The 12,322-nt window shown below is 44.7% G+C and overlaps 1 protein-coding gene across 4 annotated transcripts in view; it reads right to left on the bottom strand.

Annotated features, from left to right (window-relative positions):
* Positions 1 to 12,322, bottom strand: part of LOC106589603 (choline transporter-like protein 2) — a 28,115-nt gene that overhangs the window by 14,918 nt on the left and 875 nt on the right. For 2 of the 4 annotated variants that reach the window (XM_045707665.1, XM_045707668.1), the window contains exons 2-4: positions 1,824 to 1,872; positions 1,611 to 1,684; positions 1,134 to 1,218 (exon numbers count right to left, since the gene is read on the bottom strand). In XM_045707665.1, the coding sequence (XP_045563621.1) occupies positions 1,134 to 1,218; positions 1,611 to 1,684; positions 1,824 to 1,872 (208 nt within the window). Of the gene's footprint in view, positions 1 to 1,133; positions 1,219 to 1,610; positions 1,685 to 1,823; positions 1,873 to 3,571; positions 3,857 to 12,322 lie in introns of those variants that run through there. The other 2 variants (XM_045707666.1, XM_045707670.1) reach the window with 2 other exon arrangements.

Below are 12,322 nucleotides of genomic sequence, written 5' to 3'. Positions count from 1 at the left end.
AGTTATATAGTAGTTCATATGTAGAGACAGTTATTTAGTAGTTAATATGTAGACAGTTATATAGTAGTTCATATGTAGAGACAGTTATATAGTAGTTAATATGTAGAGACAGTTATATAGTAGTTAATATGTAGAGACAGTTATATAGTAGTTCATATGTAGAGACAGTTATATAGTAGTTAATATGTAGACAGTTATATAGTAGTTAATATGTAGAGACAGTTATATAGTAGTTAATATGTAGACAGTTATTTAGTAGTTAATATGTAGAGACAGTTATTTAGTAGTTAATATGTAGAGACAGTTATATAGTAGTTAATATGTAGACAGTTATATAGTAGTTAATATGTAGACAGTTATTTAGTAGTTAATATGTAGACAGTTATATAGTAGTTAATATGTAGACAGTTATATAGTAGTTAATATGTAAAGACAGTTATATAGTAGTTAATATGTAGACAGTTATTTAGTAGTTAATATGTAGAGACAGTTATATAGTAGTTAATATGTAGACAGTTATATAGTAGTTAATATGTAGAGACAGTTATTTAGTAGTTAATATGTAGACAGTTATTTAGTAGTTAATATGTAGAGACAGTTATATAGTAGTTAATATGTAGACAGTTATATAGTAGTTAATATGTAGAGACAGTTATATAGTAGTTAATATGTGGAGACAGTTATATAGTAGTTAATATGTAGAGACAGTTATATAGTAGTTAATATGTAGACAGTTATATAGTAGTTAATATGTAGAGACAGTTATATAGTAGTTAATATGTAGAGACAGTTATATAGTAGTTAATATGTAGAGACAGTTATATAGTAGATCATATGTAGAGACAGTTATATAGTAGATCATATGTAGAGACAGTTATATAGTAGTTCATATGTACAAGAATTACATATACAGCAGTTATAATACATCCTTCAGGACGTTCTTTTTTATCTTCACACAGCAGGGTGTTACAGGCTCACCACAGAGCATCAGGATGATACCACAAAAGACATATTAACACAAAGAGACAGATAATATCTTGACATGTGAAAGGACAAGAGGAATTCTAAAGGATCAGCACTGAAGAGAGATGTTCAAAGGCAGAATAAATAGGGGAGTAATGGAAGGGGCTTACTCCAGGGGGGTCCCGGCCTGGCCACAGAACTGTCCTCTGCTGTCAGTCGGGTAGATAACCTTCCTGGGGTCCCCCTGAGACCAGGCTGGAGTAGGAGGAAGTATAACAACACTGTAGTTCAGATACTGTCCAGTTATCATAACGACACACAATGGAATAGAATAGAATCCCTTCAAATAGAATAGAATATCACTTTACTGTGTCTTGTTAGGGCCTTGTGTTTTGGTTAATCATGTCACATGACCTGGAATTTAAACTTTATTTAAAGCTTTTTCATCAAACTGTCCCCTTTTCTTTTCATGTCAGACGGCCCAGCACCATCCTCAGACAATTGCATACATTTTTGGTCCAATTACCATTTCTGGAAAAGGCTTAAAATAAAAGTTAAAATCCAGGTCATGTGACATGATTAACCAAAACACAGGGCCCTAGAACTGATGTAATGGCCAGTAATCGTGTAGTTGTGGAGACACTGACCCAGGATCCCCACAGCAAAGTATCCCAGTATGGCCAAGATGAAGAGAATACAGCAGAACACATCTGTGCAGCCCCTGGCAACCACAAGAGCAGAGAGGGAGAGAGAGAGATGGTTCGACTGCTATGTTTTGACGTTGAGCTTTATTGAGCTTTGCGATGTGGGTAATTGGTAGAGTGAGGATTGGCTGTCAGAGCTGATAATGAGATGATTACCTGTTGTGGATGGGCCCTTTGAAGGTAGGGTCAAACTTCCGTGCTTCACCTGTGAACAAGCAAACAGAGAGAGTTTAATATGTTTCTTTACATTTATACACAGATGTGTGTCTATGTGTGTGTGTGTTTGTGTGTGTGTGTGTGTGTGTGTGGGGTGTGTGTGTTTATATCTGTGTATCAGTATATCTGTACGTGTGTGTACACATTAACAAAGCTGAGACGTATTTTCCATAACAAAAGGATTCTCCCGCAAGACTGACATGCCTAGCAACCCACAAAATGGTTCCCCGGTGACTCAGAGCTCCCGGTGGACATTCGTAGGCGCCATAGTAACGCTATGGCAACACCTCAGAGACTAGGCAGGCGCCACATCAGACAGCACGTCTACTCAATTCACCATAGTCTGGTAGCAGAGCAAGACAATTATAATTTTGTGTATACAGTCTGAATGTTCCTGATACAATGTATTTTACATAACATCTAGAAACCAACACAAAAAGCTCAATCATCCAAGAACATTTTGAGTTCTTATCCAGAGTGACTTACAGTACTGAGTGCATACATTGTCGTTCTTTCCCCCCTCGTGGGAATCAAACCCACAACACTGGCGTTGCCAACGCCATGCTCTACTAACTGAGCTACACACTTCCACAATACGCAAATGATGTGGGGCAGCATTGTATTTCCTGTTTTGCATCTAAGATCTTGATCCTTATCCTGTTATGACATATGGCCATGTGTCTTGTTAATGAACGTGTCACCTTATTTTCTGAACATAGAGCACAGTGTGACTGAGAACATTGTTGCAGCTTCTTGTGGACATGATATACTGTTCTGTCAACGTGAGATATAACGGTGAGGCTTTCCATCCTGCTCAACGAAAAAATAGGAAACACCCCTTTTCTTTGGATGGCAGAACAATTAGTTTGACTGTACAGTATCTAAGAACATTATTGTATGAGTGTTGGAAATCCCATTGTACACAACGGCTGCAATGTGATGACACACTGTAACCTACACTCTTAGAAAAAAGGGTTCCAAAATGGTTCTTCGGCTGTACCCATAGGACAACCCTTTTTGGTTCACCGGACGTGCTTGTTGCACCCTCGACAACTACTATGATTATTATTATTTGACCATGCTGGTCATTTATGAACATTTTAACATCTTGACCATGTTCTGTTATAATATCCACCGTGCACAGCCAGAAGAGGACTGGCCACCCCTCATAGCCTGGTTCCTCTCTAGGTTTCTTCCTAGGTTTTTGGCCTTTCTAGGGAGTTTTTCCTAGGGAGTTTTTCCTAGCCACCGTGCTTCTTTCACATGCAATGCTTGCTGTTTGGGGTTTTAGGCTGGGTTTCTGTACAGCACTTTGAGATATCAGCTGATGTACGAAGGGCTATATAAATAAATTTGATTTGATTTGGTTCCAGGTAGAACCCTTTTTGGTTCTAAGAGTGTACACTATTTCACTGTGTCATCAGATCACACACGTTGCAACCATTGAACACCCAGTGTCCCATAGAAAAAAACATATTGGTTTATAAACAAAAGTGAGTTGGCTCAATCTCAACCACATTCATTTACTGTCTTTAATTACAGTCCATAATGTTCAGTTCAAAACATAAACAACGTCACAGACAATAACTGAAAAGGCTACTCCCATCATGCCCTCAATCAGTGAGAAGTGAAAGAAACAACAGGCACAACAAAAACCGTTACACCGCTGTCCTGAATATTTACAATACCTTTATTCTTTGCCATTCTCACTCCTCAGTCACTCCTTTTCTGTCTTTTTCATCAACAGGTTGGCTGTATTCATGTGTTGTGTTGCCTATATTTCTTTCAGTACACTTTTACTGCATTAAGTGTGTCTCGACTCTAGACCACCACCTTAGACCTCACTTCCTTCTTCCTGTGTATTGCAAAATAAAGAACAAGTCAAATCTTGTATCTGGCAGAGTTCTGCCTTCCTTTACCGTTATGCTCCCTCCTTTCCCTCGCTCTCTTCATTTCTCCCTCTCTTTGCCTCTTTTACTGGGCTCTTATCATGGGAATGGGTGGCACACAGGAGGGTTGGAGAGGAGGGAGAGAGAGGTAACAGTGTTTTTCTTTTCCCTCGGCGGCATTACTTAACCTTTTTCACTCCTAAAATGACTTTGGTGAGTTCACCCTAATAAGAGTGGATTTTAAAAGCTATAGAGGACTTGCATCTATCCTAAAATAGATGGGTGTGGATGCAAAAGTCCGGGTGGCTAGAAACGAAGCTAAACATCTATCATTCTCATGTAGGTCAAGTATGTAGACACTGATATAATATGATCATTCGTAAAACTCAACTGCAGTTCCCTTCCAATTCTGGGGATAGCAACAGGCGATGCACCTAACTGGGTCGACTGCAAACACCCAGTATGTGGTGCACTGTGCATGACTTAGTTAGGTCTAGTGGTTCATACAGAATGTTCCTTCAAATAACATATGCAACCTTATATCTGTAAAAAGCCTACAGGAAGAGGATCCTTCATATGATTCGGTAGTTCTCTCGCTAGCCAGCGATGATGGGACTTGATGGGACTTCTCTGAACTTTCTAACTTCTTATTTCAAAGTTAAGACGTATTTTATAACTTTCACTCCTCTGATTGCCTTCACAACCGTGCTGAAAGTATCTATAACTAGACTACATATGATTTACAAACAATTGATTAACTATCAAATATATGATCTATAAGTCTATAGTCTATAAATGAGTTTTCAACAAAACACTGACAATGTTTGTAGTCTACCCAGCATTTTATTTTGTACTGTAATGTATTTTAATGTGTATTTTATATTGCATTAGACAGAGCGCATTTGGAAAAGAGAGCTCTCAATATGTCTTCCCTGTCGAAATAAAGTGTCACGTCCTGACCAGTAAAGGGGTTATTTGTTATTATAGTTTGGTCAGGACGTGGCTGGGGGTATTTGTTTTATATGGTTCGGGGTGTGTGTGTATGTAGAGGGGTGTTTGGTTTATGTATTCCGGGGATTTTGTCATTGTTCTATGTTAGTGTATTTCTATGTTCTGTCTAGTCATTTCTATTTCTATGTTTAGGTATTGGGGTTGGGGCCTTCAATTGGAGGCAGCTGTCTATCGTTGCCTCTGATTGAAGGTCCTATAAATAGGAATGTGTTTGTCATGGGATTTGTGGGAGATTGTTCTTTGCATACCTGTGTGTTGCCTGCAAGACTGTTTGTTGTCCGGTTATCGGTTTCTTGTTTTGTTTATTAAAAGTTAAAGTTATTAAAAGTTAAAAGTTAAAGATGAGCACTCAACCTGCTGCGCTTTGGTCCATCCATTACGACGATCGTTACAGAACCTCCCACCAACCACGGACCAAGCAGCGGGTCCAGGAGGAGGAAGGATCCTGGACCAGGGAGAAAAGGGAGTGGAGGACATCGTGGACATGGGAGGAGATAATGGCAGGGGACAAGACCCTGCCGTGGAGACAGCAAGAGAGGAACGGAAAAAGTGGAACGAAGATCGGGACTGTTACAGGGGTACACGGTTGGCATTTAAGCCTGAGAGGCAGCCCCAATCATTTTTTGGGGGGGGCACACGGGTAGTTTGGCGGGGCCAGGATTAAGCCGCAAGCCAACTTCCCGTGCTTATTGGAGGCAGCCTATTACTGGTCAGGTCCCGTGCGTTGGAGTGATGCGCACGGCGTCGAGGCCAAGCATTTACAGGCCAGTGTGCGCGGTGCCAGCGCCCCGCATTTGCCAGGGGGAAGCCGGGCATCCAGCCAGTAAGGGTGGAGCCAGTACTGCGCTCGAGACCGACAGTGCGCCTTCACGGTCCAGTGCGTCCTGTTCCCGCTCCTCGCACTAGTCGTGAGGTGCGTGTCTCCAGTCTGGCATATCCGAAACCAGCACCACGCACCAGGCTGCTAGTGCGACAGCTCAGTCCAGTACGTCCTGTTCCTGCTCCTCGCACTAGCCTTGAGGTGCGTGTCTCCAGTCTGGAACCTCCATTACCAGCACCACGCACCAGGCTCCAGTGCATCAGCCCAGTCCAGCTCGTCCTGTCCCTGCTCCTCGTACTAGCCCTGTGGTGCGTGTCCTTAGTCTGGCGCATCCTAAGCCAGCCCCACGCACCAGAACTTCCGGCAACAGTGCCTCGTCCAGAACTTCCGGCAACAGTGCCTCGTTCAGAACTTCCGGCAACAGTGCCTCGTCCAGAACTTCCGGCAACAGTGCCTCGTCCAGAGTGTCCGGCGACAGTGCCCCGTAGTGAGACGGCCCACTGTCCGGAACCAAGAGAGACGGCCCACTGTCCAGAACCGAGTGAGTCGGCCTACAGTCCGGAACCGAGTGAGTCGTCCTACAGTCCGAAGCTCCCACAGTCGTCCTACAGTCCGGAGCTCCCAGAGTCGCCCTACAGTCCGGAGCTCCCAGAGTCGCCCTACAGTCCGGAGCTCCCAGAGTCCAGTCCAGGGTCTACAGTGACAGGCTTCAGGCCGAGGTATTCAGTGGGGGTGGACTGGTCAGGTAGGGGACTAAGGCCTAAGCCTGAGCCACCTCCACTGTAGGAGGTTTGGCGAGGGGGGGTGTAGCACGGGAGCCGTCGGTGACGGCAGCCACCCTCCCTTCCCTCCCTTTTGTTTAAGGGGTTTATTTTTTAAAGATTTTTTTTGTTAGGTGCATCCGGGGTATGCACCTTTTGGGGGGGGGGTACTGTCACGTCCTGACCAGTAAAGGGGTTATTTGTTATTATAGTTTGGTCAGGACGTGGCAGGGGGTATTTGTTTTATATGGTTCGGGGTGTGTGTGTATGTAGAGGGGTGTTTGGTTTATGTAATCTGAGGTTTTTGTCATTGTTCTATGTTAGTGTACTTCTATGTTCTGTCTAGTCATTTCTATGTTTAGGTATTGGGTTGGGGCCTTCAATTGGAGGCAGCTGTCTATCGTTGCCTCTGATTGAAGGTCCTATAAATAGGAATGTGTTTGTCATGGGATTTGTGGGAGGTTGTTCTTTGCATAGCTGTGTGTTGCCTGCAAGACTGTTTGTCGTCCGTTTATCGGTTTCTTGTTTTGTTTATTAAGTGTTCACATTAAAAGTTAAAGATGAGCACTCAACCTGCTGCGCCTTGGTCCATCCATTACGACGACCGTTACATAAAGGTTCAATCAAAAATGAAAATGCAGCCTGCATAGACCACCATACATATCTCAGACGGACTGTTCTGGAAGGATGATACGCCCTCCTACATGTTCTCCCTGGTCTGGCCATGACACCTTCCCACCTCCAAGGCCATGTGATAAACAGACAGCATGGTATAGACAATAGCGACTAGTGTGTATTGAGAGATTTCAGTCTGACAATGGGACCTAGAGTGGGAGTGCTGTTTGTGCTGTCTTGTCAATTGTCATGACAATGACCTAAGCAATAAAGTTCAAACAGATCTGCCTAGCAGAAGCTTTTATCCAAAACAGCCAGTCCAGTGAGTCCTTTCACGTGTGACCCCAGCAGGAATCGAACCCACGACCCTGACGTTGCTGGCGCAATGCCCTTACCAGCTGAGCCACACAGTGCTGTCGTGATGGACATGTTCCACTTCCAGACCCAGTGGGACTATTGAATGTCCACTACCTAGACACTCTTAATGGGGTTGTGGTCTAGTGATCTAATGGTTTAATGTATGTTGTTCTGTTGTGGTCTAGTGATCTAATGGTTTAGTGTCTGCTGGTCTGTTGTGGTCTAGTGATCTAATGGGTTAGTGTCTGCTGGTCTATTGTGGTCTAGTGATCTAATGGGTTAGTGTCTGCTGGTCTGTTGTGGTCTAGTGATCTAATGGTGTAGTGTCTGCTGGTCTGTTGTGGTCTAGTGATCTAATGGTTTAATGTCTGCTGGTCTATTGTGGTCTAGTGATCTAATGGTTTAATGTCTGCTGGTCTGTTGTGGTCTAGTGATCTAATGGTTTAGTGTCTGCTGGTCTGTTGTGGTCTAGTGATCTAATGGTTTAATGTCTGCTGGTCTGTTGTGGTCTAGTGATCTAATGGTTTAGTGTCTGCTGGTCTGTTGTGGTCTAGTGATCTAATGGTTTAATGTCTGCTGGTCTGTTGTGGTCTAGTGATCTAATGGTTTAGTGTCTGCTGGTCTGTTGTGGTCTAGTGATCTAATGGTTTAGTGTCTGCTGGTCTGTTGTGGTCTAGTGATCTAATGGTTTAGTGTCTGCTGGTCTGTTGTGGTCTAGCACACAGAGACAGGGCATTACTGCCATGGCTGGATGGTCATCATAGCAGTAGCTACAGATAGGTGGTGGAGAAAGAAGCCTCTCGTTCCAATGCTACTCAAAAACATTGCATTTGAATGTGGATATGAATCTTGTATATTGATGAGTTATTACTAATTCCATGTGTCTGTACAAGAATAGGTTGGAAGGACTTCTCTAATAACACAGGCTACTATAGTGGCAGGTAGCCTAGTGGTTAAATTGTTGGGCCAGTATCAAAAGGTCACTGGTTCTAATACCTGAGCAGACAAGGTGAAAAATATGTTGATGTGCCCTTGAGCAATGCACTTAAACCTAATTTGCTCCAGGGGCGCTGTACTACTATGGCTAACCCTGTAAAACAGCACATTTCACTGCACCTATCTGGTGTAGGTGACAATTCAACAACAGTACATCATATTGATGTGTATATGGAATAGGTCATGGTGTAGTTTATACTGCACAATTCAACTGCTTCCAGAGTAAACTCTTCTTTGGCAGTAGCCTGAGAGAAGCCATCAGATATTCCTGAGACTGAAGAGGGGGGAGGGGGACGTGTCCAATTCCCTTTTCTGAAATGTCTAAACTTGCCGCTGGTTGCCAAATAAATCCAGCCCAAATCCCGCCTGCCGCCCCCCTCTCATTCCCCTACAAGGCTCACTACGATCACACTAAGCAACTCTCTCTAACAGTTTTGCTGTGACCTAACAGCCAGAGACAGCATGACAAAGGATCATTGTGAAACAACACACTCACAAGCAGTGTGTGTGTGTGTGTGTGTGTGTGTGTGTGTGTGTGTGTGTGTGTGTGGCCTCTTCAGTTGACTGCCCCTAGACTCAGTGTGTTGAGTGGGTACATCAGACAGTCAGCAGCAGGCCTGTGCATGCTGCTACCGGCGGGTGCTTTAGACAAGACTTCCAGCCGGCACACTGGCCCACTCATACACAGTCAGAGGATATTCATATAGACAGACAACATGGCAGGAAACTAGCCTGGTCCCTGTGCTGTTTGGTCTGTTTTGTTGTCTCCAGGTTGTTGGCAAAACAGCACAATGAGACATGATACCAGGGCCTGTATGTGTCTCAGAGTAGTGCTGATCTAGGATCAGTTTCAATACTCCTACTCCAAGATAAACACTCCTACCTCCTAGATCAGCACTCCTACCTCCTAGATCAGCACCTCCTAGATCAGCACTCCTACCTCCTAGATCAGCACTCCTACCTCCGAGATCAGCACTCCTACCTCCGAGATCAGCACTCCTACCTCCGAGATCAGCACTCCTACCTCCTAGATCAGCACTCCTACCTCCTAGATCAGCACTCCTCCTCCTAGATCAGCACTCCTCCTCCTAGATCAGCACTCCTACCTCCTAGATCAGCACTCCTCCTCCTAGATCAGCACTCCTACCTCCTAGATCAGTACTCCTACTCCTAGATCAGCACTCCTACCTCAAGGATCAGCACTCATACCTCCTAGATCAGCACTCCTCCTAGATCAGCCCTCCTACCTCCTAGATCAGCACTCCTACCTCCTAGATCAGCACTCCTCCTCCTAGATCAGCACTCCTACCTCATAGATCAGCACTCCTACCTCATAGATCAGCACTCCTCCTAGATCAGCACTCCTCCTCCTAGATCAGCACTCCTACCTCATAGATCAGCACTCCTACCTCATAGATCAGCACTCCTCCTCCGAGATCAGCACTCCTACCTCCTAGATCAGCACTCCTACCTCCGAGATCAGCACTCCTACCTCCTAGATCAGCACTCCTACCTCCTAGATCATCACTCCTCCTCCTAGATCAGCACTCCTCCTCCTAGATCAGCACCCCTACCTCCTAGATCAGCACTCCTCCTTCTAGATCAGCACTCCTTCCCCTAGATCAGCACTCCTACCTCCTAGATCAGTACTCCTCCTCCTAGATCAGCACTCCTCCTAGATCAGCCCTCCTACCTCCTAGATCAGCACTCCTACCTCCTAGATCAGCAGTCTTACCTCCTAGATCAGCACTCCTACCTCAAGGATCAGCACTCCTACCTCCTAGATCAGCACTCCTCCCAGATCAGCCCTCCTACCTCCTAGATCAGCACTCCTACCTCCTAGATCAGCACTCCTCCTCCTAGATCAGCACTCCTCCCAGATCAGCCCTCCTACCTCCTAGATCAGCACTCCTCCCAGATCAGCCCTCCTACCTCCTAGATCAGCACTCCTCCTCCTAGATCAGCACCCCTACCTCCTAGATCAGCACTCCTCCTCCTAGATCAGCACTCCTACCTCCTAGATCAGCACTCCTCCCAGATCAGCCCTCCTACCTCCAAGATCAGCACTCCTACCTCCTAGATCAGCACTCCTCCTCCTAGATCAGCACTCCTACCTCATAGATCAGCACTCCTCCTCCTAGATCAGCACTCCTACCTCATAGATCAGCACTCCTACCTCATAGATCAGCACTCCTCCTAGATCAGCACTCCTCCTCCTAGATCAGCACTCCTACCTCATAGATCAGCACTCCTACCTCATAGATCAGCACTCCTCCTCCGAGATCAGCACTCCTACCTCCTAGATCAGCACTCCTCCTCCTAGATCAGCACTCCTCCTCCTAGATCAGCACTCCTACCTCATAGATCAGCACTCCTCCTAGATCAGCACTCCTCCTCCTAGATCAGCACTCCTACCTCATAGATCAGCACTCCTACCTCATAGATCAGCACTCCTCCTAGATCAGCACTCCTACCTCATAGATCAGCACTCCTACCTCATAGATCAGCACTCCTCCTCCTAGATCAGCACTCCTACCTCCTAGATCAGCACTCCTACCTCCTAGATCAGCACTCCTACCTCCTAGATCAGCACTCCTACCTCATAGATCAGCACTCCTTCCCCTAGATCAGCACTCCTACCTCCTAGATCAGCACTCCTTCCCCTAGATCAGCACTCACACTCTGAGACACTTTATGAATACAGGCCCTGGCTAGCAGAAAACTGGGATCCAGGCTTTTACTCTCTATAGGTACCTGAAACATTGGTTTAAAGGCCTTGTGTTCAGTTTCTGACATTTCTGGCTGATGTGTGATGTGGGGGCAGGAAGCTGACTGAGGACAAGGCCTGTTTACATGGCAACAGGAAAGTCACAAGGATACTGAACTGACATCAGTGGCTCCTTAGATAAACCATAGAGCAGGGATCATCAACTAGATTCAGGACAATTTTTTCTTGAGCGGATGGTCGGTGGGCCGGAACATAGTTACAAATAATTTGTAGACTGCAAATTGACTGCAAGAAGCCCAAACAGATAATAACATAATAACTTCAAACCTTGCTTACATTTGTATACGATCATGTCTCTCTATTATGCGTTGTAACAGATTTCCCAAATTAAAATCACTTGGAGCTGATTTCTGGTGTTTTTACCGTCTTATGTCCACCAATGAAAATTCCAACAAAAAATGATGATTATTCAAATACATTTCTGTTTGGCTCAGATAACTTGGGGGGCCAAATAAAATCACCTGCCAGTTGGGGAACCCTGCCATAGAGAATGTGTCTATAAGTCAACTATTGTCCGTCTCTCACTCCTTACAAACTAGTCATACTGGATGGATATCAGTGAATCCAATTTAACATGACTTAGATTACATTGGAATTAATGACTGTAAGTCGCTTTGGATAAAAGTGTCTGTTAAATGGCATATATTATATATATTATTACAAACCTAGGCCTCTATCTTCATCATAGTATGACTAGGGTGGGGCCTAAATGCTGAATTACCGACAACGTATTGTAAGCCTGCTATGTTGGTAATCAGTTGAGGTTTGAAGTGTAGGTCTATTCTAACATGTGATGACATTGACTGGAGGGATTAAGGCAAGATAAACAGGACGGAGGACCTCGATGACTCAAAAGATGTTATGAACAACAACTCAGCCCAAAGTCCAACCACCATTTGGAAGTGCAACTGCAGCGAAGGACAGGCTGACTATCAGTCTACCTCCTTGAGAGACATGTGTCATGCTACGCAATGAGTGACGTTTTAGAAAGTCGTCATGGCAAAACTTAAATAAATCAGTGTTAATGATGCACTATAGCTGAGGGCCAATTGTTTCTGCTGCGGTGGTGTGTGTGTGTGTGTGTGTGTGTGTGTGTGTGTGTGTGTGTGTGTGTGTGTGTGTGTGTGTGTGTGTGTGTGTGTGTGTGTGTGTGTGTGTGTGTGTGTGTGTGTGAGTAATAACCATATGGCATTCTAGACATC

The sequence above is a fragment of the Salmo salar genome, chromosome ssa02, assembly GCF_905237065.1.
Source record: "Salmo salar chromosome ssa02, Ssal_v3.1, whole genome shotgun sequence".
Lineage (NCBI taxonomy): Eukaryota > Metazoa > Chordata > Actinopteri > Salmoniformes > Salmonidae > Salmo > Salmo salar.
This window is presented reverse-complemented; position numbering and strand designations above follow the sequence as displayed.